This window comes from Spizellomyces punctatus (assembly GCF_000182565.1).
Source record: "Spizellomyces punctatus DAOM BR117 chromosome Unknown supercont1.8, whole genome shotgun sequence".
NCBI classification, from domain to species: Eukaryota; Fungi; Chytridiomycota; class Chytridiomycetes; order Spizellomycetales; family Spizellomycetaceae; genus Spizellomyces; species Spizellomyces punctatus.
The window spans coordinates 820132-846938 of NW_015971544.1; the positions used below are offsets into that span (position 1 = coordinate 820132).

Sequence of the window (26807 nt, forward strand, 5' to 3'; positions counted from 1 at the left end):
GAATGCCGACGAGCTAATGGCACCCAAGCTGGCTATTTCATGTAAAAAAGTGTTGAAGACAATGATGCCAGAAAGTTTGTCAAACCAACAGCCATTGATTGATCTGCTCGGTCTCAATGATAATCCTTGAAGGATTGGATATCATTATCTGTATCGTCCAAATGCATGAACCCAAAGTACTGAAGGCTCCATAACGCGATTCGTTACAAACAAAGCGGCAAAAATGCTCCAACACTTCTGCAACGCGTTATTTGAAACGGCACTCGATAGTATCACGGGGGGCTGATGGGAGGATTTTAAACTTGTTGCTCTTCTTTTTTTTTTTTTGTTTCGACAGACCTTCTGCTGCAAAGGTTCCGTTCGGACTTTCATTGTCGCTCGTTATGACTTTACAAAGACCTTCGCAAGACAGCGGGTCGGCGCCCTCTGATGACGTGCCCTTGCAAAGGAAAATGTCCTTTCGGGACCGTCTACCGACGGTACGGATGCCTTCACTTGGCATACGAAAACCATTCCAAAATTCGCCAAATGGAAAGGGAGCACCCACCAGTGCCGGAAGAGGAACATCTGTACAGAGTCGTATGAAGCTGAACATGGATACGAGAAGGATGAATTGGATCGTATTGGGTTTGATATTGCTGGATTTTTTGACGGCGCGTACGTATTGGGATGTGTTGGGCACATTTTTGCACATTGTTAACGAAGGACTTTTGAACCCAATAGAGGCAGCAGTCTACGAATCCGTCTTTGACACAGCAGATCCACCGGCCATGAACAAAGAACTCTACATTGCAAGTACCCTAAAGACCAACATACCCCACTTCACCACCGCGCGAACTTTCCTCTTTGCCTTCTCCCTCGGCCTTCGCATATTGTTTGTCTTTGAAATCCTACTTCGTGTCATCTCGTCAGGCCCCCTCAATTACATCCGCTCCCCGTGCAGCATCCTTGACGCCGCCATCGTCATTGCGTCCATTGTCGTGCACACCGCCCTCCCCGCCCGAGAATCCCTACTAGCAAACAACATCATTTTTCTCCGTTTCGGGCGAGTCTATGCATTGATGGAAGCTGTAAAGTGGGATATCGTTACGCGGACAAAGAAAGATGTAGAGATAATGAGACGAGAGTGGGATGAGGAGATGGGAGTGCAGAGGCAAAGGACGCGGACATTGAAGCGACAATTGTCGGAGCACAAAACCAAGTTGAAAGTTTTGACGGGAGATATGGGGGTAATGGACGCTGAAAACGAGCGGCAAGTAGCAAGGAGTAAGTTATTCGTCTTCTGTCTTTCCAGATTTAGGATTTCATGATTGATCTTCAATGTACAGGCACATCGACAAAGTCAAAGCGAGCGAATTATGACTTTTTGAACGAGTAAATGGGTGCTCAATATCAGTTTAATCCACCAAGTTAGAATCCTTCAAACGTTCCAGTGACTGTAGTAAAGCGAGATAGATAGTGTAGTTGAACTATAGAAATAGAAATGCCAACCCGCAATAGATTCCAGCCATAAATCGGTTCCATCGCATTCCAATGGAGGGCATAGGAGCAAAAGTTGCCGATTTGCACCGCAACCCTACAGAGTCACCTACTATCCTCCTCCAATGTCATCAGAGGCCTCACCGACCGAATTACTCAGGGAACTACACGTTCAGTTCATTGTGGGACTAGACAAGGTACAGCCACCTACAAGGCGCCAAAACCTCCAACCCACGTAGGATGGAGATGAACGTAAACTTTAGAGTGCAGTGTCTGATAGCGGTACACTTAAAAGCGGAAAGATGAGTTCGAATATTGGGCGAGCGAACATTTACGGCTGAATGGTATTATTTGTGTACAGTAGTTCCCATTGAGCTGGAAACCCGTCTGAAAAATCTTTTATCCGGTTTAGGTGTTTACTGGGGCCTCACGGCTCTCGATTTGATGAATCGAAAGGATGAATTGGCCAAAGAAGACGTTATTGATTTTGTTCTTTCATGTCAGCAGGATAATGGTATGTACTGCCCAATGAGTATCTCCGATGCTCCTTCTGATCAAACCCTTGCTACAGGAGGTTTTGGTGGAATGACCGATCACGACGCGCACCTTCTCTATACCCTGAGCGCTATCCAAATTTTGGCTACACTAGATGCAATCGATCGATTGGATGTAGAAAAAGTGGTCGAATGTATTTAATTGTGATTTTGCATTGTTGTTCCACACCATAGTTATTCAGGAGCAATTCTTCCCTACTAGTCGTCAAATCATTATCGCGACCCGACGGGTCCTTCGCGGGTGACGAGTGGGGCGAGGTCGATACGCGATTTACATATTGCGCGCTATCCTGTCTATCATTATTAAATCGACTTGATGCGGTCGATGTGAAGAAAACGGTTGAATATATTGATTCTTGTCGCAACTTTGATGGTGGTTATGGGAGCGTACCCGGGGCTGAGTCCCATGCGGGGCAAAGTAAGTGTACAGTCTTTGAGCTCGTGCCTACTACATCATGATAATGTTTGACCTTTCAGTATTCTGCTGTGTTGGAGCGCTTGCGATTGTAAATTCTTTGCATCTGGTGGATGCTGATCAACTGGGGTGGTGGCTCGCTGAGCGACAACTCAAAAACGGAGGACTGAACGGTAGACCCGAGAAGCTTGAAGATGTGAGTGGTCCATCAGGAAAATTCATATGCAATGTACAGGGAACGGAATTCCCAATGATGCTACACCCTGTGTCGCTGATCGGCCATACGGCTGCATGTGAAGAAAAATCTTTTTGTTGATACTGAGGGAATTCCGTTTTCTCGTGGCGATTCGGAAGTGATTCAAGATTCCCGAGTCACACTTTGAGCCTGGTAAGACTAACGCTTATTCATTCAGGTCTGTTATTCATGGTGGGTTATTTCAGCCCTTGCCATCCTCGATCGAACCCACTGGATCAATAAGCAAAAGCTGACTGAATTCATTTTGAGCTCACAAGTAAGAATTGTAGGATTGTAGCAGTCCCGTAGCTTGTCGATGACCAATCATATTTAGGACACGGAAACGGGTGGTATAGCAGATCGACCAGGCGACTACCCCGATGTTTTTCACACATTGTTTGGGGTGGCTGGGCTATCACTGTTGGGGTATGAAGGGTTAAAGGCTGTGGATCCCAGATATTGCATGCCTCGTTATGTTATTGAGCGCATTATTGGGTAGGTATAATAATGCGTATTAGCCACATAGTAGTACATTCCAACCACCCTACATGATCGGTTGATTACAAAAGCAATTGAGCCGGCTTACAGCATCACATGAAACCTTTGCGGTGTTTGACAAAGCTCCAATTCGCCGCTGTCGTTGCAGTGTTAGAAATAAATTAAACCGAACTGGCACTTGCGTATGGATTTTTACCCTCTGCCCGACGTTGTCGCCCTCTCCGTTCATCGGGCAGTTAGTCCGCCTTGTACAGGGGATTGGGATTATTCCCTGCATTTTTGCACTCTGCCTTCGCTGCCAGTGTGGTAACAATCAACATTTTAGTGTTTTTAAGCGGTCTGGCTGCATCCGAAACACCGCAGCACGATCGCAAGCCCACGTCATGGCTCCGGAGTATCCGATAAATAGCAATGACCTGACCGAGGATCAGATCCTTGACGTGAAAGCATCCTGGCTGGACCCTGATACAGATATCGAGGGAGGAGAACACAACATGGCGGGGGTCTTTGAGAGACTATCACGATTGTCCTTATTCTCGGTTTCAGATTACACCCTTGATCTGTCCACCGATTTTGATGATGATTTCGACGAATTCAACGGTGCTGGGGAGGTAGCGGACATGTCGGTGAAAGACTTGATTGTAAAGTACCATTGGATTGGCGATGTTGGAATTGTCGAGAACCTATTTGAAATTCCTTCGGATCTGGATACGGCGGCACAAAAAATCCTCGTAGAGGATAGGAAACGGATGGCTGAGATCATCCACAACGCACATACACCTCTTTCTACGTCCAAGATTAGTCAAACCGCCTCTACCAGGTCTCAAGAGTTACTCCAGCTGCATGCACGGCTGAGTTATGTGATTACAACGTACCATTGGGTGGGCGATGTGGGAATCCTGCAAAGATTATTTGATGAGGGTGTTGTGGAAGGTGGAGAAAAGGTCTTGGTGGCAGATCGGCGAAGAATGTTGGGGCTGCTGGAGGTGTATCATCCCATTTTGACGGTGACCCATCTTGCTGAAGAGGAAGTCAACGATGATGATACTCTTGATTATCTCATTGAGGAGGAACGCACGAAGCATGGTGTGGATACTCAACAACTCGTCCATCTGAACCTTCTCATCACTGACATTATCGCATCATATCATTGGATCGGGGACATCACGGTTTTGAGTAAAATCTTTACCCTTGGAAAGGAAGAGGATGGACTGTTGGGTGACCGGTTAAGAATGCTGGATGTCCTAAGACCTTCTCATCCATACATAAACATCAACTCTGATCTCTACGATCCGGACACCCTCTTAACCAATATGATCATCAAACATCACTGGGTGGGTGAAACAAAGGTTGCAGAGAAACTGTTTGACCTGTCAGTTGCGTATGCGTGGGACGCAAATGCAGAAAGCTATTCCTTGGTCCACGACCGAGAAAGGATGTTACAGGTTTTGAAATCATACCATCCGTTATTGGAGCTTGAAAACCCGTATGAAGCTTTACGGGACGCTAATGCACGGTTAGTCGAATTGGTCGAAAAGTATCATTGGATCGGCGATACTACGGTACTCCATCAGATCTTCGACTTTCGCCACAATCAAGACACCGAGCATATCCTTCTCTCCGATCGTAAAAGAATGCTGGAAGCCCTCACGGCGGTTCACCCTCTTGTTGCTGTCAATTCTCACTTGTACGATGTCGACGTCCTCCTTGTTAAAGTGATCGGTATGTATCATTGGATCGGGGACGTTGAACTTGTGGAGCAATTATTCGATTTAGAGTTTGTCGAGGACAGCGAAGGGGCGGATGTGGAGGTGGTTTTGGCGGATAGGAGGAGGATGGTGAGGATTTTGTTAGCCTACCATGACGGACTGAAATCCGCTACCTCGACCGATGCGATGAATATAGACTATGAGACGCTTCCAAGTGTGTCAAATGACGAACAGCAGGTGATTGATGATCACCTCCGACTCTCCTACCATTATGAAGAGGCATTCCGGGCACAGCAGGTTATCGATGACCATTTGCAACGGTCGTACGATTATGAAAAGGTGTTCCGAGCGCAGCAAGTGGTTGATGAACATCTCCAACTGTCGTACGATTATGAAAAGGTGTTCCGGGCACAGCAAGTGGTTGATGAACATCTCCAACTGTCGTATGATTATGAAAAAGCTTTCCGGGAACAGGAGACACAACAACAGCCAAGTGAACAGGAAGTGGTCGATGAACACCTTCGACTTTCCTACGAATATGAAAAGGCTTTCCGGGCTCAGCAGACACAACGACCGTTAAGTGATCAGCAAGTCGTTGATGAACATCTCCGACTTTCCTACGAATATGAAAAGGCTTTTCGGGCACAGCAGGTTATCGATGACCATCTGCAACTGTCGTACGATTATGAAAAGGTGTTCCGAGCACAGCAAGTGGTTGATGAACATCTCCAACTGTCGTATGATTATGAAAAGGCTTTCCGGGAACAGGAGACACAACAACAGCCAAGTGACCAGCAAGTGGTTGATGAACACCTCCGACTTTCGTACGAATATGAAGCCACGTTCCGGGCACAAGAGGTGGTTGATGATCATCTCAAGCTCTCCTACGATTATGAAACAGCTTTTCGAGCACAAGAGGTGGTTGATGATCACCTCCAACTGTCATACGATTATGAAAAGGCATTCCGGGCACAACAGGTCGTTGATGATCACCTTGCCCTTTCATATGAATACGAAGCTGCTGCTCGAGTCCAGGAGGCAAAAGAGGAAGGCCAGAAGGATGTTGACGACCATTTACGCCTCTCATATGAATACGAGAAGGCGTTCCGGAAGCAAACTCAAGACGGTACAATTTATTCACGAGACCTAGCGAGGAGTGTCGCTGATACGCGACAGTCTTTATTCGATGATAAGCATGTACAGGAGACATTGCGAGATTCAACCGATCAAAACACAATCGACGAACATCTGAAACTTTCGTATGTGTATGAGAAATCCTTTCTTGCAGCACTCGCCAAAACCGAAGGGACCTCTCGCAGTATCCGGGTTTCTGAAAAGATTGCCTCGACGACGGAAGGGACACATGATCTAAAGTTTTTGGAGCACCTTGTTCAGCGAGTTGAGGGTGCAGCGGATCTGCTAGACAGTCAAGAGTCCCGCCAGACGTTGGTGAATAAACTGAAAGGGTTGGTCGAGAGATTGGAGAGTGTCGGTGTTCAACCACGGGCTGCGGAAGAGAGGCGGACGGGTGATTCACAAGAGGTGGTCGACAATCATTTGGCGATGAGCTACCGGTTAGAAGCCGAGTGGTGGAAAAAGATGGCCTCTGCTCAGCCTATGGCAGAGCAGAGGACAATCAGCGTCAGAGTCATTCCCCAGACAACAGACGATCGAAGTAGATCATATTGGGAATCGTACGCAACAAGCATCAAGAGCAACGTACCTGACGACAAAGAGGCATTGGTAGAGGATGTACACACCGACCCAGAACAGTGGGCAGCGGAACTTGACCGGCTCAAAACTCTGGCCAGACATTTACGCTCGACCCCTTCTTCAGAACGAGTGAGGCTATTAAATACATATCTAGAAGGACAGGTTGGTGAAGCATCGGTTGATGTTTTACGAGGGGAGATCAAAGACGCTGTCAAGAGGATGGGGGATGTGGATGCTGACTGGTTGGACGGTTTAATAAGCACTTGGGAAGAAGGTGTAAGGGAATTTGAAGAGGAAGAGACCATTCCCGACACAGGCTTCTCCTCCCCTGTCACTGAGCGCGAAAGACTCCCAACACCGTCGATTGATTTTGAAACCCTCCAAACCCGAATCCAAACACTGGAAGCCACCCTTTCCAAAACACAATCTGCCCTTTCCCAAATTACCATCGACCACCAACTGCTACTATCCTACTCCAACGATCTGACAGCCGCCGTCTTACCCCTCCGCCCATCATCACCCGAAAGCAACCACAGCCATCAAACCCAACTCCAACACTTCACCCACAACCTCACCCACCTGCTCTCGCTAGCGCACAGATACACATCCCTCCAACAAACACTTCATGACACCGAAGCACGTCTGCGCGCTCGCGACACATACCTCCGCACCACAGTCTTGGATTCCGCACGCCAGGTTCAGTCATTAGAACAAAGGGTCTCGGATCTTACCTCAGAGAATGAAGACCTAAAACAGGACTTGAAGCTCGAACAGCGGGGCAAAAGGTCATTGGAAAGGGAACTCTTGCAAATGGATGAAGGATTGAGAGACTGCGGGTGTGGCTTCCGACGATCAGGACGAACCAGTCGAACTGGCAGTTTTGCCAGCGTGTCAAGTACTAAAGACGATGGGCACGATGGAGTCGAACCGCGTCGTCGACCTAGCCGTACAGGAAGCTTTACCAGCTTATTGCACTCAAAACTCGATGACCTTCAAGATTCCGATGTCATTATCCATGATGTACCAGACGACGCCATAGAGACAAGATCCAACATTGATTCACTCAAAGCAGAAACATTTGCACTCAAGTACGCCCTGAATCAGCTCAAGACGCAAAATCAATCGTTATCATCCCGACTCGAATCACTAGAACAGGACCGGGAACGGAGGGTGAAGGAGGAAATGCGATTTGTTGGCGAAGAACGTAGCAAAGATGAGAAAAAGCTGGCAACAAAGCAATCTCCGATATCACCCGTTGGAAAGTCACCCAAAGTTCGAATGTCATTTCCGCAAACACGGAACCCATTCCATATAGACCAGGAATAATAGTTTTGTAAATTTCGATTTAGGATGCGCTGTGCCTTGAAGTACATGATTTTACTATATTTTGTCAATATAATGCTTGTTCTGCTGAATATCTGGCGTTGTGCTGTGCTGCACCGGAAAGACATCTGGGATCACGCATCCTGATTCAGCGTGGAAAAACATTACGAAAAAAAAAGGGTACCGAGCACTTGACATGCGAGATGTGAGGATCGAACTCACGACCTTGAGATTATGAGACTCACGCTCTACCGACTGAGCCAATCTCGCTTTGCTTTGGACAGGGGAGCTAGCAATTTAGGTTGGGTGAACTGCCACTCTCAACACCGAAGACCTAATGACTTAAAAAGGGGTACCATAACAACATGAGCGGCCTACAATTTGTGTAAGATTCCAAGAGAGCAAAGAGATTTTCCTTCTGGTTTGGGCAGATATTGCTGGCCTCGCAGCATGCTGCTGTACACCTTCTTGTTCTTCTTCCACCGTGCATAGGAAGTGGCCCAAGTTGCCTTGATGGAGAGAATTCACATGAAATACTTACACCTTTGGTGTTAGTGACAACGCTGCCTCTCCACCTTAGCCGGACATTGCTTTCTGAGCCCTACGTATTTACCAATTCAATGCTACCGAAATCGGGCTGTTGGGATATTCAGCATGGGCTGGGGGAGAAACTTGGGATATATGGAGAGCTAGTGATGATCGATTCCAGGACAAAATCTCCGGGTTCGATCATTCATCTGGAGATATGTGCTCTCTGTAACCACAAATGTACGAAATTACACATTGGGACAGGTACTATGCTGTGGCTCACTTACTTGTATATGGGCGGCTCCTAGGCTACACGAGTGCCAAAGCTTCGAAAGGTGGGAGAGATTAAGTTGCACATGCCGAACCAGCTGGTTTGCTAGGGCGACTGTCATGAACAAGATGAGACATGGACAAAGGAGGTTTTCCACAGCGGAAAGTTCAATGGCTCTTTGAAAACCGTTGGAAAGTTGGAACATGAATGGTGGTGGCATTAATACAGCAGAACTGGAACGCAAAAACCTTGGATAGGTGTCATAGAGGAAGCAAACATTTATCCTGTAAAAAACAACAGTTTTCTTATCGGTTGCCCCTTATAGGAGGTATATTTTACAATACTTCACCCCATACACATTCGATGAACATCTCCAATTGTCGTATGATTATGAAAAAGCTTTCCGGGAACAGGAGACACAACAACAGCCAAGTGAACAGGAAGTGGCCTAAATACATATTTATACAATTTTCATAGAACGCACTGCTTACAGGAGATGCACGGAGATAATGTTGTTTAACCCTCTTCGTCCGAGACCTCTGCCGTCCAATCCAGATATTTTCCAGTACTTCACCCCAGCAAATACATATTTCGTACATCTTGATCATCTGCGCTCCCCAACTTACACCGAGTTCTCTTCAACCGCTCTGCCAACACCCCACGCTTGAGTGTCTTCTATATGTCTGGTCGAGGGGGAATGGCTGGTCGAGAGGGTATGTGTGGTCGAGGGGGTTGAAGGGAATATTTCGAAGGCGACGAGAAGTTTCCTCTCTTTCACCGCCTACCGTCAAAATGTCCGAGCGTGTGAATTTACAGGAACATCAACAAAGGAGAAGCTGGATCCCGCTGCTCCTCCTGTCCAAACTTCCGCGGCCAAGTCATCTTCCTCCTCCACGGCACCAGACTGTATAACGTTGGATACGCCATGCGGTCCGCAAGACATATCATGGTGGGCAGGAGAACAGCACCCTCGAGGCGAAGGAAATCTATCCGCTCATCAGCGATGCCGTCTTCGCAGAGTTGTGGTGAAGTACTGGAAAATATCTGGATTTGACGGCAGAGGTCTCGGAAGAAGAGGATGATGAGGAAGATTAAACAACATTATCTCCGTACATCTCCTGTAAGCAGTGCGTTCTATGAAAAATGTATAAGAACGTCAAAGGCGGGGAGGCCAGTGGGAAAGAAGCTTGGGTCGAGAAGCCAGACGTCTAATGTTAAATATACGAGACTTTATGGCACAGTCATACTACCACCTCTCACGTCATGCAAACACAGCTTGGTGGATTGAACCACTGAGTCTGGCGACAACCAGCCCGGAGAACCTAACTAGCTAACCAACTCCTTGCAAGTAACAAACTACGACTAATTACACATGCAATACATGACGGTTGATAAATCGGGTAACTAAGCCGACCACCATGAGAGAAATCCTACTAGGCCTCTGATTCTTGAGTCAGAGGAGATACTAGTAAAATCAGAATAATTAGAGAAAAGACAGTGCATACCTGCGATCGTAGCAGCATAGTAGTAGCAGCTTTTGCAAGGCGTAATGTTAATGTTGTCGGGAGGTCCTCAGCATCAGAGCGGCATTCTCATGATTGACTTGAGAGTTGCTTGAGCATTAGGTGGATACTTCGAGAGTTGAGGGTAAAGAACAAGATGGGGAAAGGGGGGTTTATATAGAAAACAAGAGTGGATACAATGCATGTTGGGTTACAGGAGAATGTTCCACTCATTCAGATGTCCACAATGGATAGTAATTGCATCCATAGTAGAACGTTGGCAGTCTGGCCAAAATAGGCTATGCATTAAGTACACAGCCACTGTCAGTTTTGATTGCGTGAGCCATTTGGCAGATTTTTCCCACCATCTCATCTAGTGCTTCACTTGCACACCTTTGTTTATTTTGGAAGCTACGCTAGTTTTGTCCGAAATCCCATTCGATACATGCGTTGCAGATTACATTGTGAAAAGCATCTATAACATCGGACAAGGAAAGTAATCGGACAAGGAAGCTTAACCCTTTTCGTGTCGATGCTTTGTCTGTGATTGACAGGTTTACCACTTTGGACAAAGTTCGGTGTCCCACTTGCAGCAAATCATTAAAAGCTCTCGACATCCTTCTCACTCCGACCAAAAAGGATACGGTTGACACCTTTCTAGCTCGTGCCGATTCGCTTTTGCAGGCAAAATGTAGCAAATGCAAAGGCAACGTTTGCTTGGTCTGCGAACAGGCAGTCGTCGAGGCTACGGGATCTTTATTTGGAGCACACTCGCACTGTGCCGGCGCTCGTCTCATCACTATCTATCAAGTCCTTCAATTCGTCTATTATCAAATGAAAATCCGCACCGACAAGAGCGAAAAATTCCTAGAACGAGAAAAGTTGAAACGTAAAAGGGAAACCACACAGTTCCGCGAGTCCTACGAGCTCTACACATTACAAAAAGATACAGGAACCGGATATGGAGGTCAATGTTATACCCGCGGCGGAAGGAATTTAACGGCAAAGATATCGAAAGAACGGGAACACATGGACGAACTCGCTTCTGCATGCGTTACTGCATTGAAAAACTTTCTCCCGAACTCTAATCGTCAACCAGAACCTTACATGTTCGATTACCTTCCCGATCCAGACTTACGTAAAGTCCTCACGGAATCTTGCTTCCTTCCATGGATACTCGAGTACCTGCAAAATGATTCCTTGATGGATATTGCCAACAGAAGCTCGCTCTACTTTAATATCATTTCCCTACTCGATCTCCTGTCAACCCACGAATACCTGATTCCTATTCTTATTCAGCGATTTCCTGAACCGCAAATATCCGACTATCATGAACTTTGCGAAAACCGGAGAAAGAAGATGAAAACAACTGATATGAATGTCAAACCACAACAACATTCGGTTCCTCAACCAACTGCCGTGAAAGAATTGGACTATACCGTCCCATTGCTCGATGCGCTAAAAACTCTTGTTCAACAAACAAATGTGTTTTCTCAGAGCATGATGGTGACTCTTTCGGATAATATAGGAGTGCAAGAGGGAGAAGAAAATGGCGGTGCGCTGAATGCGGATCAAGAAGAGATGATGAAAGTCGTGACATTGGCGACGGATATCAATGATCTTTGGAAGAAGATAAATGATCGGATTTCTTCTTTTCGACTTCTTCACAAGGGCGCAAACGAGAAATTCGATGATCCATCAAAATTGGATAGACCGTCGAAATCGGAGGTGAAGATGAAGGATGAAACACCAAAAAAACCAAAGACATATGTCGAATTGATGAAACTTCGACTGTTGCAATATGCCGAAATATGGTCCGATAGAAATCCTGCGCCGAAAACCATCGATGGAACCCAAATCCTCAAGTCCAATCGCACCATCTATATCGCAAAAGAAATGGCAACTCTGTCTACATCGCTACCATGCAGCGATTCGAGTGCTGTGTTTGTACGGATCGACAACGACAACATGAACATTATCAAGTGTGTTATAACCGGTCCAACTGAAACGCCGTATAGCTATGGATGCTTCGAGTTCAACATCACTTTCCCGAATATGTACCCAGATGTCCCTCCACAAGTCACACTGCTCACAACCGGTAACGGTTCCGTACGTTTCAATCCTAATCTGTACCAATGTGGAAAAGTGTGTCTTTCGCTACTGGGGACATGGAACGGATCAGCTAGCGAAAGGTGGCAAACGGGGAAGAATCAGTCGACGCTATTGCAAGTTGTAACGTCGATTCAATCGATGATTTTGATCGACACTCCTTACTACAACGAACCAAGTCATGGAACACCGCAAAAAACGAGACTGCAGAATATTCAGTACAATAGAGTTATTAGGAGGAACTGTGTAAAGGAAGCGATGATTGGAATTTTAAGGAAACCTCCTGTGGGGTTCGAGGATGTAATACGAGATCATTTCTACTTGAAGGAGACGGAAATCATGAAGCAAGTGAAAGAATGGGCGGCGGAGGATGATCGCTGGGATGGAACCCATTATATCGATGCGATGGGCGCCACCCATCAAAGTTTCCGATCATACGGGATGATGAGTGGTGCGGTGAGCGGCATCCTTGGCCGAATTGCTCCTTCAAATTCTGGAAGCTGGGAAAAGTTGATAGCGTCCTTGGAAGCAGTTTATCCAGTATCTCCCTCTAGGTATGTAGAAGAGCAAATCCGGGAAAAATAATGTGTACAAGACAGAGGAAATGCGATGGGTGTCGTGTTGATATTTGATGTCTTATTGGTGTAATATGATGCCGTTGATGCGATAGATTCGCTCCCCCTCGCGGACTCAATAAGCAATAGATTCTACATCACGATTTGTCGGCACCATCCGCATGCCACATACAATTCTTTACGACTAAACATAATAATGGGTATAATCAGTTGCGTGCAAAAGACCATATTGAACTGTCAAAGGATCTAGCAGTATCTGAAACCCGCGGTTAACTTGCTTTCACTGGTTAATCCGAATACCAACTCAAGTCAGAACTATTCACCAAACATAACTGCCTTCCCCACATGATCATAGTAAGAAGAATTATCTCATTAAAAGAAACCTTGTCGACGAAGTTCGCGGATCTTGGTGTAGGTGGCTCGAACGGGAGTAAACTTCAAGGTAGTTTATCCATCCTGCGGGGTCTTTGCTGAGGGACAGATACAACTTTCCTAGGAAGCAATTCCACATCAGCCTCACTGCAAAAGACGATTACACCATGGATAAAGGTCCCGCTGCTGCGATATCTCTATGAAAGAGACGCCGAGCGAAAGATTGTTCTCCAGAATAGCAATACCTATCATATCGGAACCAGATACAATTTGCTAGAATGCGATAAAGTTGTCGGAATTGCAATGACCTGTTGATAATGGGCCTACTTTAGCATTGGAATTGCGTGCAAGAGTGTTCCTATGATATGAACCGCAAAAGAATTTACCAAACTCCCGAGATTCTTCATCCTCTACTTCAACAACTCATAAATCCTTGCAGGGGAAACTGTCCGTCATGGAAGGTTGCAATATACAACGTGCATCGCGCTGATGACGTGTGCAAAAGAACGTCGCGTATCACCGAGCAGCATGGTCCTGGCGTCGACGTCCCTGACAGGGGAGATATGGAAAATCTTGATGACGCACAGACCCATCCAACAGAAGTCCTTCATCTTCTACTGCAACAACTCATAAATCTTTGCAGGGGGATAGAAGATTGCAAGGGCAACGTGCATCTCGCTGATGACGTGTGCAAAGAACGTCCGCGTATCAACAAACAGCATGGTCCCGGCGTCACGTCCCTGACGGGGAAGACATGGAAGATCTTGATGACGCACAGACCTATCCAACAGAAGTTTCCAGCCAAGAACCCCACAGCCCCAACGGGCCCCCCTCAAAAAGTTATAAAAAGGCACCCTCTCCCGCATCCCCCCACTCTCTCTTCACTCTCTTCACTCGCCTTGGGACGGCGTAAAACTCGAGCCCGCCCTGGGAACTTGGCGCTAAACTCAACTCGGTCGAAAAGTCATAACCGGATAACTTTAAAGGTCGTTGTCGGAATGCAACGTGATACCTCTTTGAGGTGGGCGCCTGGGACTGTTGATGTGCGCGCGCCAGAAATGGAAGGAGCACGGAGCTGCCTGAGCCTACGGGCGATGAGGGCATCCTCTTAGAGGAAGGGCCTGCGATAAAGGATGAAATAGGATGAAAAAAGGTTGACTGGACATGATCAGGTCGAGCAGCACAGAAACCATCAAGCTAAGTGCTGTTTCCGCCCAAGTTGTACGCTCCATTTAGCATAATAACTTTGACCGAGGAAACCCCATTGGAAGCCGTACTGTTGAAAACATTTTCCTCCAGTTTCCAATTACAAAACTCCGACTTTATGCCCAACTCGATCATCTTTATCTCTACGGTGCATCGAGAGAAACGACCATTGGTACTCAGTGGTGGTGGGAAAGGAAGAACCGGGAGGTGACCTTGATAGTTTGCGATGTAGATTTTCTATCGAAATTCGGCGTGTTCATTCAGCAAAACGATTTACTGTGTCGAATAGGAGGGCGTGGGGGGTTGTGATAAAGCCTTGGATGTGAGTCCGGGTAGAACAGCCTCTAATGCAGATCTTGGTGGTAGTAGCTGTGATAGATATAATCCGAAACATCCGTCCCGAAAGTATCGAAACAGAGGAACAAGAAAAGCTCATTGAAGAATACAACTAGTATCGACCTTTTCATCGAACAGATAACGGGAACACAGCAAAAACACTTGTCGGATGAAAAACTCGATACTCGTTGTATGTGTCTTGAACACTGTTCGGCAAGAACGTCGTTCATAGGGTCAACAATACCATTTGGCAGAAATTTCCCTCAAAATCCTTCATTTTGTCATTCGAATGCAAGGTAGCGGCGGAAAATCGTCCATTTTGGGAGACGATCTCAGATTTGAAGTAATCTCGCAGGACATGGAAGCTGCATGTTTCTCTGCATTGACTGGGGCATTGAGGAACGGAAGATAGATGTTGACAAATGCAATACCGATATATCTTTTACGAGGGAATGGCTAGACGTCGCATTTTATCGGAAAGATACGATATGTGTGATTTTAAGACAATCGTGAACAGCTCGCACTTTTCTTTTTTCTCCGGGGTTTACCTAAAGGTGTCTTGCCCCAGAAGAAAGCCTAGTGCATGTGCGCGTTTGTGCCAACCAGACGTCCGACAGCGTACCTGTATACACTGATCACTTCGGATATGATCAGATTTCAGACCTTATTAGGTTATAATCATGATAATGGAATGGCAGAAACCGGCAATCTTTGTTCTGACACCACCGGAACCTTGACGTAAAGCTGTTGAAAAATGGGGTCCTCTGTATGTTGCCAGTGGTGTCGAGGAACCTAGCACAGTACTACTCGATGTATTCATCGGACAAGCTGAGCACTGGTTCGATTTCAGCTATACTTCCATAGGATATAAATAAAAATAAATTGCATCTTCTGTATTTTCAGGTCTCTTGTCAAGTGCAGTTGCATGCATGTTGTTCACACTAGCTATCATATATGGCCTCCGCCCATCCACCTGCACTTATATATCCATTCAAACCGCTTGTCTGGTGAATACTGTACAGTACATCGTTGCGACTTGTGTATACACAAAGGGCGCCCTTTGCTGCTTAGCGGTGCCCAAGAGATAGCACACATGCTCATCATTGTTTTGTTCATTTTCGAATCATTTTCATCCTTTTTTTTTTTTTTGAAAGACAAGGAAAGGATGTCAGGAAAGTCCAAAGAACGAATGGGGAAAAAACAACATACATGTATATGTATATAAAGGTAAAGATGAATTGATAACAACCCTAAAAATGGGTAAAGATGAAAAGAGGTAAGCAGAGTCCAAGGACCAACCGGACGAAAAGTTACCACCCTGTCGCAACTATATCAAAGGTAAAAATGAAGGAATCAGGTTTCACATCACCGTACAACTCCCCATCCTTTGTCTTTGGGATGAGATCAGTAGTATCCACAGCCGCACGTTTTCGAGTCAAGATCCGTCGGCTCCGGGGCAAAGATGTTCTGGTCGCCTTGACGTCTAATCCTTTTGTCCTCTGCAACTACGTTTGGAGCTACGGCAACCAAATGTCTCTGCCACAGATGTCAAACTAGACGGAATCTGTCCACCCAAAGTAGCACCGGATGGAGCGGCAGTAACAGCAGAGTGTTCCAGATACCGTCATCAAGGTGGAAACTTTCAGCAGTATTCCAGCTACTCTCGTTGCTCCTGAACTAGCTTTTGGCCGGAGCGTCATTCCCGCCACTCCTATTGTCAAGACGAAAGCAAAGAGAACACTGCAGTTAGAAAAATGAAATCGCTTTGTCTACCGCAGATAGAGCAGCGTATGAACATCCACTTTGACGCATCCCATCTCTGCTCTTCTCTTTAGTCTAAGGGCGTCTTGACGCTCCAGATAGAACAATACCTGGATCATCTCCTCTGGCGCATTCCACCTACTTTGTCCTTTTCCAAAGGCATCGAGTTTTCAAGGACGAAACAGATAGAACAATGCTCACTCTGGCGCATCGATATCTTTTGAATGCACAGACTTTGATAATGTTAATTTTTACGCTGCATCAACAACGACGTCCTAGACCATGGAATCGCATCCATGTATTCACTGAGCAAGTGGCTGGATTTGAAGTACATGTGAAAGTGGGTGGCATATGAAGGACTAGTCATATCTAAAGAATTCGAATGACAAGACTGCTGTGGTTGTCCGAAGTACATGCTTGTGATCTTACTCTAAAGCGTCCTGCTGTTATGAAGAAAAAGAAATGCTGCATCCAAAGGAGCAGCCGGGTATTGAAATCGGAACACATCGATCGGTGCTCTGTCATTCTAAAGCACCCTGCGGTTACGAAGAAAAGAAATACATGCAGGAATGCGTCATAGGAGGAGCAACCAACAGTTGAAATCGGGACATATCGATACGTGCTCTATCACTCTGGAAAGAAGAATACACATCCAGACTGGAGCCACCGAGTCGGACAACAACCTCTACAGTACCCCGAGCCTTTACAGTAATTCCATGTGACCCTTTCCTCTGAATCAATCTGCGTGCCCAGCAATCGTCTATTGCAATGATGGCCTCTGCCCCACCCTTCCCGGCATTTGCTTCCAGGTTTGCTGTCCGTCGTCAAGATGTATTAACCTTTAACTGTTCTTCCAACACTGCATTATTTATCACTTCATAGCAATATGTCATTATATGGTTCTAACTTGAATGGTTGGGCAATTGGTGCCGACTACCAGGGGAGCTGCCAGCTTTACTGCCACTTTAAACGATAACTTTTTTATCTTACCTTTAGTTTATTCAAAGGCATGCAATATTTGCATAGAAAGGTGAAAAGTACCATTTGGGAACAATGCCATGAGGAGTTACAAAAGGATTAGAACGAATGCTGTTATCTGGGTGGCCGAGGTAGTAGGGCCCCATGATAATACTCGCGGAGGAACTCTTCCAGGCGTAAAGTCTTATCCTCGCAGCTCAAGGAAAAGCGTCCGATAGGCTGCACAGGATCCGACAAGATCGAATCTGCTGCCGTTATTGCCTTCTCAGACTTGTTTGCTCGTCATGTTGCAGCATTGGCCAACATCCACGGTACTCTTGGAGTCATGGATGACAAGCAACTTGCGTCGATCCCATTGATGTCATTTGGGACAGTCTGCAGACGCCGTTTTATATGTCAGATTCGAGGCCCAATAGCTTTACTAGTGTAAAGTCCACGGACGCCCTTAACTCTAATCCCGAGCACCACACTTTTAGTACTATCTTTGCGAGTCGCTTTTGAAAGAGCGTGTTGTTGTGATACCTTTTCGGTCATTGTCTGAAGCGAGAGTTGTGCCAGTCGACAATTGTCAAGCAGATGAAAGGTTATCCACCAGAGCGGCCACATTGGGGAGAAATTAATGGCTTTTAGAGTTGACCTCGAGACCGATCGACCGCTAACCCCCAAGTGCATTCCAGAGAGGAGCGCACCGAGAGTTGCCTACCGACCAGCTATTCCCACTGAAATTCAATCAACCGAAAAAAAGGAATCATTTTGCAATCATCGTTGCATACTATCTTTATAATCTGCTTTTATTAAGGAAAATTGACTTGAGTAATTCTGAGATTGACACCGAGATCGGGATATCGAGCTGCTGTCGATGCTGAAAGTCAACCGCAAGAAAATACATGCTCAAGTGCATCCAGAGAGGAGCCCACAGAGAGTTACACTCGGGACCTACCGACCAGCCAACTCCACTGAAATTCAATCAACCAAGAAAAAAGAATTTTTGAGTTGGAGAGGACTCACCGAGACTGGGATCTCGCGAGCTGCTGTCGATACTGAAAATCAACCAAAAGAAAAATACATGCCCAAGTGCATCCAGAGAGGAGCCGCCAAAGTTGTCGGACACTCTGACCAGCTATTCCAGTGAAATCCAGGGTCCTCCTTCCGTAAATCTTTCAACATTCAGACATTCCTCAAGGATCATTATCGACCCGATCTTCATCTAATCGACCTTCTTAAGTGGACTGTGGCCTATGCTAAGGATCACAGGCATGTTTTGCTTTTACCAAACCCATCTACCTATTCCTCAGGGTGAACCATCCTAAGGTGCATTATATGCTTTACCGATGTATTGAGATCCTCCTTAAGGTAGATTGACCCCATGTGCCCGACTAGGTATTGCATGCATCAAACGCACAGAGAAAGAGGTGGGTATACCTTATGTCAGATAATAGGCCACCTGGCACACCCTGATAACCACGTCAAATCTCCAGCCCTCTGGGGGAGATTGTATGGGATGATTCTGTGGCTCGCCGCGGGGTCACAGCACCGCTCCACCTCACACGGCCGGTCGATGCCCTGAGGTTCTTCAGTACCAAAGTACCGTGACCTCCGAGGGGATCAATAGACCGTGGAACACTTCCAGGGCTTGCCTTATAAATTAGTATTAGCATGGAATTATCTACTTTTAGGGTCACTACACTTTCACCAATGTCGGGTCTCGATGGCGCTTCGGGGCATAACGCAGACAGGCGGCCACCTTTTATCCCATACTCTCCATTTCATACTCCTCACTCCCCATTGCGTGACCCGTGGCTCCCTTTACCCCGTACATGTACTTTACCCGGCACAATATTTGTTATTCTAGTCGAAAGATATGGGTCACTGCATGTCTAATTGACGTGAGGAATCTGATGAAAGGAACTGATAAGAGAGTTAAACAGCACGCGAAATTGCTAAAAGGGAAACCCTTGGGACCAGCATTGCTTGGAGGTAATCATCCGCACGAGCCTGAAAAGATTAGTGATGGATGGGCCTCCATAACCAATGGCCACCCAGAACCTGAATAATTCCACATGAGCTCACAAGTTGACGATATCCGTAACGTATATTTTAAAAAGTAGAGTTGGTGTGGGGCTCTTACCCGCATCCTTTCATCAATCCCAGAATTGAATCGGGGACCTCAAAGAAAAGAATATTTTTCGAGATTAGAAGTCGAGCCTCTCCCTGCACCCAGACAGAGCGTCCCCACTGGAACTCACTCAACTGAAGAAAAGAATAGTGAATAGAGGACTCTTTGAGATTTGAACTCGGGACCCGTGCGTTTCCACACACCAAGTGCACTGCTGTGAATGCGTTGCCGATAATTGCAAAAATAAGAGGGATTTGCCTGTATTCACATAGGAACCATTGCGTTTCTACTTTCCACTCCACCACTATAGCTCAATGGGCACCCTGGTATGTCGGTTACAGTGCATTACCTCAATTAAGGGCGCACAGTCACTGCACACATTTTTCCAGTCACGCTAAACCCGTGGTTCCCTCTCAGTTGCAGTGAGCCAAAAATGGGTGACTATTGGTTAACGGTGGTCGAGTGGTAGGACCATACTCACAGCCGTAACCGCGTTACGGCAGTGGGACATGGTCCTACGCGCGTTACCCAATGGCTTGTGGCTTACGATGAGTGCCTCGAAGGATCACCGAGATTTGAACTCGGGACCCGTGCATTTCTACCACCAAATGCACTGCTGGTGAACGCCGATCGTTGAAAAAAAAAAATTAACCGAGAAGAATCTAGAGGACTCACCGAGATTTGAACTCGGGACCTATCGATCTGCAGTCGATTGCTCTACCACTGAGCTATAAGTCCCCGTGTTATCACTTCCCATTTCACATTGCTCTACCACTGAGTTACAAGTCCATGCTTACCACTGAGCTATAAGTCCTCATGTTATCACTTCCCATTTCACATTGCTCTACCACTGAGCTACAAGTCCATGCTTACCACTGAGCTATAAGTCCCCGTGTTATCACTTCCCATTTCACATTGCTCTACCACTGATCACTATGACAGTGCACCGGGACCAATAGCCTATCGGTCCCGGTGCACTGTCATAATTTTCCACAGGACTTAAAGGTCCTGCGCATGCCATGATAACTTGCTCCATATTCAGACTATATATCAGGCCCGTTGCACTGTCATCATTCTCCATATACTAAAAGTCATGAGCATAGATGTGATGATGATTAAAACTCTGACAACCGCTCCAGTGCTTGCGGCGCCTAGAAAAGGGTTTCCTTAGGGTTGTTAAAACTGCTTGGAGGTATCGGGATGAATGGGTAAGCTCTTTTGTTTTCTTCATTTTTTTATGACAAAACTTTGAATGTGGGTATATGCGTGCTGGTTTTTATTAATGTTTTTTTGTGTTTTGGCTTTTTTGTAGGACTGGGCATTTATTGGTCTACACCCTTCCCAGCGACGCATCATACACAGCGCATTTTACCTGTACAGATCACACTAGTATAGATCTACAAGCCATGATTAAAACTGACCCATCGGTCCTGCGCGTGCCGTCGTAACTTGCACATATTCCGACTATAAAGTCCTAGTTCTTCGGGACGAGCACATCAATTGCTCGACCGCTGTCCGATCTCACTGCGGATCAATTTTGTACCAAAGGACGTAGCGCATGACATTACTCGCTTCAAGATTCGTACTTACTCCATATTCAGACTATAAAGTCCTAGTTCTTGGGGACGAGGGGCTCTACCGCTGTCCGATCTCACTGCGGATCAATGTTGTAGCAACAGACGCAGCCCATAAGGTGCAAGCACAATTCGTGCCCCGCGACGGGCATACTCATAAGTAAGTTCTTCTCCAATCCCAGAGGAAGCGCCAGTGATGAGCAAGACCTTGTTTTCTAGTGGCCATGGGCGTGCCTTTAGCCGTCGTTGGACTTTGCAGGCGAGATTGAGCGCGAATAACACGGGTGCAACGGTGACGGTGATGAGATTGTAAATGTTTTCCATGATGCGGGTGAAAAACGAAGCAACGAGGGGAAAAGAGGAGATGGCCTTCAAATGGTGGTAGATCATCTGCCGACAACATTGCTCGCTTCAAGATTCACTCGTAAGTCTGTTAACCTCCCCGGATAGATTGACGCTTTGTATTGAAATTCCCGTAGAGATAAAGTGTACCGTTTTTCGCAATCATCTCACTTGCAGATCATTTGCTCTGCCATGTAGCTCCTGGTGTACTGTCATATCTTTGGACTGTCATATCACGCCTATATGATGTATACCACTCCTACACCGTTCATCACCGGGCTACCCCAATATGTACGTTCTAATGCATTCACTCAATGTTTAATGAGCGCAATCACTGCCCACATCCCACCAGAGCGTGGTGGAGAAGCTGCCGTGGTCGAGATCTCTTTGCCGCTTAAACATGGGCTGATCATTGAGGTTGAAGATACTTTCTCGATACTGGAAAGTTCTGAGACCTCGGAAAACCACTCCTTATCAAGTAGCGTCAGTTTTGAACGTCACGCTGCCACTCCTGAGGTCATTTTAATGACATGGTTGCCATCTCAGTTGCAGTATGCCATAAAAGGGTGCCTGGCGCTTAACAGTGTAGGTGTGGTAGGCTACGTGGGCTAGAATGGTGGACACTGATTTGACACTGATTCTCGTGGTTGAGATAGGAGCAAAGGTTATGTGGGCTAGAATGGTCACAAGTTGGACACTGATTCGACACACAGAGTCTCGCGGTTCACATTAGGATCGAAGGTTATGTAGGCTACAATGGTCGCAAGTACGACACTGATTCGACGCTCGAACACTGATTCTTGTGGTTGAGATACGAGCGAAGGTTATGTGGGCTACAATGGTCACAAGTAGAACACTGACTCGACACACAGAGTCTTGTGGTTCACGTTAGGAACGAAGGTTATGTGGGCTACAATGGTCACAAGTAGGACATTGATTCGACACACAGAGTCTTGGGGGTCTTGTGGTTCACGTTAGGAGCGAAGGTTATGTGGGCTACAATGATCGTAAGTAGAACACTGATTCGACACACAGAATCTCGTGGTTCAGATGGGAGCGAAAGAGAAATAAATCCATACGATAGTTTTCTCGGTTGAAGCCTAACTAATTAAAATGCATCCTACTCCATAGCACCCCGCTTCCTATGTCGCGGGATCTATCCTTTGCTTACTTTCATACTTTTAAACATGACCATTTATGATTTTTAGGTCGAAAATGCTCCACACTGAGCTATAGGTCCTGGTATACTGTCATAATTATCCATTCATTATCCATATAGTTTTATATTGATTCTTTCTTTTATTCTTTATTTCATTTCATTTCACCGAGGGAACCTCCTGTGTGCTTGCGTTGTAAGATTCACGTACCACCTCTAGCAAGCGCATGGAGCAATCAGATCAATCGTTCTGCCCACAGAGTGTTCATAGTCTAGCCGTTTTTCGGATTTGAATTATTCCATGTGCAGATCAATCCCTCTAACAACTGAGCGTTCATGGATCCCACAATATTTCGAATTTGAATTAGCACACGGCAGCGTTAGTGACAAACAGATCAGTTTGCTTTACCACAGAGTGTTCATAGGAATAGCCGACCTGTTCCACTGCAGATCAACATTTTCGAATTTGAATTATCACACTGCAGATCGATTGCTCTGCCACTGAGTGTTAAGAGAATTAACAGTTTTCGAATATGAACCAGCACACGGCAGCGTTCAGGGACAAGCAGATCAATCCCTCTAACCACTGAGCGTTCCTGTGGCGCAAACAAGGTTTCGAATTTGAATACTCACACTGCAAATCGATTGCTTTACCACTGAAGGTTCATAAGACTTGCTGAACTATTCCACTGCAGATCAATCGCTTTAGCTACTCAGCGTTACTGGGCACAAACAAGTTTTCGAATTTGAATTATCACTCGATTGCTCTTAACTCTACGCATTGCGCATTGGTAAGGAGGTCTTTTGTCAGTGAAATGTATCGTGGGTTACAACTTCATGCGACAAACCGGTTCTCAGATTTGCATTACCACACTGCAAATTGCCACTTCCGGAATAATCTTGAGGATAGGTTGGTAGCTTTTTGTTTTGCGGAGCGTTGTTATCTACATCATGATTTCAGCTCCTACCTTTTGTTTGGCGGAACGTTGGTATTATCTACATCATTATTTCAGCTCGTACCGTTCGTTTTGCGGAACGTTGGTATTATCAACATCAGGATTTCAGCTCATACCTTTTGTTTGGCGGAACACGCGGCCACCCTCATGTGTCCCCCAAGACGATGCAACAACAGACGCAGAGAATATCTACCGGTTCCAAAGGCTTTTGGGTGAGCACTTGTCCATCTCTCCCTCGCACACTCGTCGATGAATCTCGCCGTCGACCGCCTTGGTTTGGGGATGGTCAAATTTTAAAGAAACTCCCGACCGAGGTTATAAAGGATTTCAAGTTGGATGGAGGAGAAGGCATATCACACTGAACAGATCGATTGCTCTAACCCTCTTTCGGGACTAACAGTTTTTCGGATCTGAGCGTTCACACTGCAGATCAAATTGATGGACAACATACACTCACATTCCTCCACAAGTCTAATCGACGAAAACAAACGAAAACTACACAAACAACAATTTCAACAGTTCGTCCGTCCCATTTAAAGTGGCCGCTAAATTCAGTGAGTCTCTCTCATCCCGCTTGCGCAGCACACATCGTACAACTTCTGCCTCGCGTTGATGATTCTTATCCGCTGATTCAACTTTTAAAGAGAAGGCAAAGAATCGCAATTGATGAGAACCATAGGAATATAGAAAAGGTAAGATGGTTAGAAGGAAACCTGAGATGCCTCATCGGGGTGAGGTAAGGCCTATCAGTGCGTTGTTGTGCGCGCGAGATACAAACTGTCAATGCGAGGTGACAGATAGACATTAGTGCGTTGCTGTGCAAGCGAAATACGAGCTGTTAATGGAAAGGACATTAGTTGCGTTGTTGTGCATGCGAGATACCAACTGTTAATGGAAAGGACATTAGTTGCGTTGTTGTGCATGCGAGATACCAACTGTTAATGCGAGATGACAGATACATCAGTGCGTTGTAGTGCAGCGTACGAATTGTTAATGCAACGTGACATCGGTGCGCTGTTGTGCAAGCGAGGTAGGAATTGACATAACATGGATGTGGTTTAAGAAACGTCGTTATGGACGTTATGCCTGCGTCCATGGCTACAAAATGACTGCAGTTCGGGCCAAACCGCTTTTTTCGAAATCTAGTGTCAAAAGTCCCTCTGTATACTCAACTCGCTGTACCATCGTGCGGCTTTGCATTTCACCGCAATAATTCACTACCAGAATGTATTTACCACCATTGAATTGAGCGGTTAACAATTTTTAAAACAACCTACCGGTGATATATTCTACTGGAAAACTTTGCCTATGGAATTCTTTTACTATAATATAAACTAGTGAAACTTGTAGGGTACGCCTATCTCTATACGGTCGGTAATTTAGCTTGCAAAAGAAAACCCATTGGAGCAACTTTCATATCCACGGATGTGTGCATCAAGCAGATTGCTGAATCCGATACCATCTTGTCGATCCGCTACTCGTTTCTGCTTTTTGTCTGATAGCTAGAATCTGACGCAGAGCTTCAATATTGAGTAGCAGCTGGCGGACCTGCCAAGCATCTCCTCCACACGATTCACTGATGCTGCTGGGTAAGGGAGGGCACTGTGCCGAGCCAGAAACCGTAGAGAATGTCTTTTCTTTTTCTTTTAGATTTTTAACCTCACGATATACTTTTCCTCATCATTGACTTTGCTCCAGGGGCACTTCCTATAGCATTTAATTTGACGGAAAAGATAACGCTGCCTCCGAACTAGCACGGCGTCAAGATTCAAGAAATGTACATTTTTCGTTGTCATTGTGTGCATACTCTCCAGTGTAAACCCTCGACACAAACTCAAACTTTCAACATACTCTTCTAAACAACATGCTCTAATATCCCTGTGCTCACAGATCAACTCGCATTCCCATCGTGCGACTTTTGCATAGGTTTTAACCTCGGCGGTCCATGCCTGGTAAGTTGTGTTGCCCATCCTCACGGTTTTACTCACCCTCCGCATACCACGCGATACAGTGACAGTCCCACACCCACACCTCAACTTGGGTCGTATTGTTATCGACCAAGCGCTGATGTACCTGCATTCACACCCAACTCACTTGGCCGCGCAACTTTATCGGTTTCAACTTGTTCAAATTCTTACCTCGCTCTTCCGCAGAAAATGCGCTGATATACCTGCATTCACACCTCATCTCATTTTGTGGCTAAAATTCTGGCCCTGCAACTTTATCAGTTTCAATTTTTCCATATTCTTACCTCCCTCCCGCACAGTATACTCTCATAACCATGGCTTGGATCTTTCCACAAAGAGACTGTGGTGATGATCACGGTCGCCAGGTATTATACGCACTAACAAACAGGGTAATCACAGATGAAAGCATTGGATAGGGAAATCTCCTTTGTGTACATATCCATACGTAGGTGATGTATCTATCTTTGCGGTTGAACCTTTCAAGCAACATGATCTAATATCTCTACGCCCACACATGAAAGGACTGGTTAGCAGCAATGACGGTTGAGTAATGCCAGAGGGAAAAACATGGGAATGCTACGCGCTGCTTGCAATGACCTTTGGAACACTCTCAACTCGGTTGCAGTCGTTCGACTTCGCGCGTTCTGGGCGTCGTCTCTATAAATGTCGTCTTCCCTCTTCTAAATCCTTCACACAATATTCACTGATATCCCCACACTCATCCCCGTTACAGTCGTGGCGCTTTCACTCGGAGGTTCATGCCATGGTTGCTACAAATATTCTCGTGGGTGAAGGAAATGCAGATCAACGAGTCGCGCAAGGTTTATGACATTTGGTTGATATCCTGATAACAACGCCCTCCGGCTAATTGTTACCAAAGATGACCGCTTGTGTGCTTGGAAGAAATATTCGAAGAGTGATTGCGTTCCAAAATGGGCAACATGCATGATGATGACGAATGAAAGGAGAAACTGCAGGTAAACTACTCAAAGACGTCATGAAAGTTTGCACAGCTTTACAAAACCGATCCTATGCGAATTCACCTTCAATTACGTGGTTCGCCTCCGCACTGAGGATACAACAGTCGAGAGAATTGTTATAATGTAAAGTGAAATGATGAATAGTAATTGGA

At 46.0% G+C, this 26807-nt stretch overlaps 5 protein-coding genes and 2 non-coding genes across 7 annotated transcripts; 4 read left to right on the plus strand and 3 right to left on the minus strand.

Moving 5' to 3' along the window:
- The first annotated feature begins 296 nt into the window (after positions 1-296).
- On the plus strand, positions 297-1519 carry SPPG_05149 (uncharacterized protein). Its single transcript, XM_016753375.1, has 3 exons — positions 297-657; positions 724-1266; positions 1329-1519. Exons 1-3 carry the CDS (start codon positions 384-386, stop codon positions 1376-1378), a joined length of 867 nt encoding a protein of 288 aa, XP_016607811.1. The 5' UTR covers positions 297-383; the 3' UTR covers positions 1379-1519.
- An 85-nt stretch (positions 1520-1604) lies between these two features.
- SPPG_05150 (uncharacterized protein) lies at positions 1605-3182 on the plus strand (the record flags this gene model as incomplete). Its single annotated transcript, XM_016753376.1, has 8 exons — positions 1605-1676; positions 1775-1823; positions 1892-1993; positions 2051-2167; positions 2236-2451; positions 2511-2644; positions 2862-2960; positions 3018-3182. 8 exons carry the CDS (start codon positions 1605-1607, stop codon positions 3180-3182), a joined length of 954 nt encoding a protein of 317 aa, XP_016607812.1.
- A 382-nt stretch (positions 3183-3564) lies between these two features.
- On the plus strand, positions 3565-7929 carry SPPG_05151 (uncharacterized protein; the record flags this gene model as incomplete). The annotated part of the gene is made up of 2 exons (XM_016753377.1): positions 3565-5187; positions 5542-7929. The coding sequence occupies 2 exons, from the start codon at positions 3565-3567 to the stop codon at positions 7927-7929; spliced, it is 4011 nt and encodes a 1336-aa protein (XP_016607813.1).
- A 194-nt stretch (positions 7930-8123) lies between these two features.
- On the minus strand, positions 8124-8196 carry SPPG_10105. Its single transcript has one exon. It is a non-coding gene; the product is annotated as a tRNA-Met (tRNA).
- Positions 8197-10619: 2423 nt separating this feature from the next.
- Positions 10620-12752, minus strand: SPPG_09260 (uncharacterized protein). Its single transcript, XM_016757417.1, has 3 exons — positions 12617-12752; positions 12512-12540; positions 10620-12409 (listed from the first exon to the last, which is right to left on the minus strand). The coding sequence occupies exon 3, from the start codon at positions 11022-11024 to the stop codon at positions 10644-10646; it is 381 nt and encodes a 126-aa protein (XP_016607814.1). The 5' UTR covers positions 11025-12409; positions 12512-12540; positions 12617-12752; the 3' UTR covers positions 10620-10643.
- On the plus strand, positions 10621-13060 carry SPPG_05152 (uncharacterized protein). Its single transcript, XM_016753378.1, has one exon. The coding sequence runs from the start codon at positions 11062-11064 to the stop codon at positions 12919-12921; it is 1860 nt and encodes a 619-aa protein (XP_016607815.1). The 5' UTR covers positions 10621-11061; the 3' UTR covers positions 12922-13060.
- Positions 13061-20346: 7286 nt separating this feature from the next.
- Positions 20347-20418, minus strand: SPPG_10106. Its single transcript has one exon. It is a non-coding gene; the product is annotated as a tRNA-Cys (tRNA).
- Positions 20419-26807: the final 6389 nt, after the last annotated feature.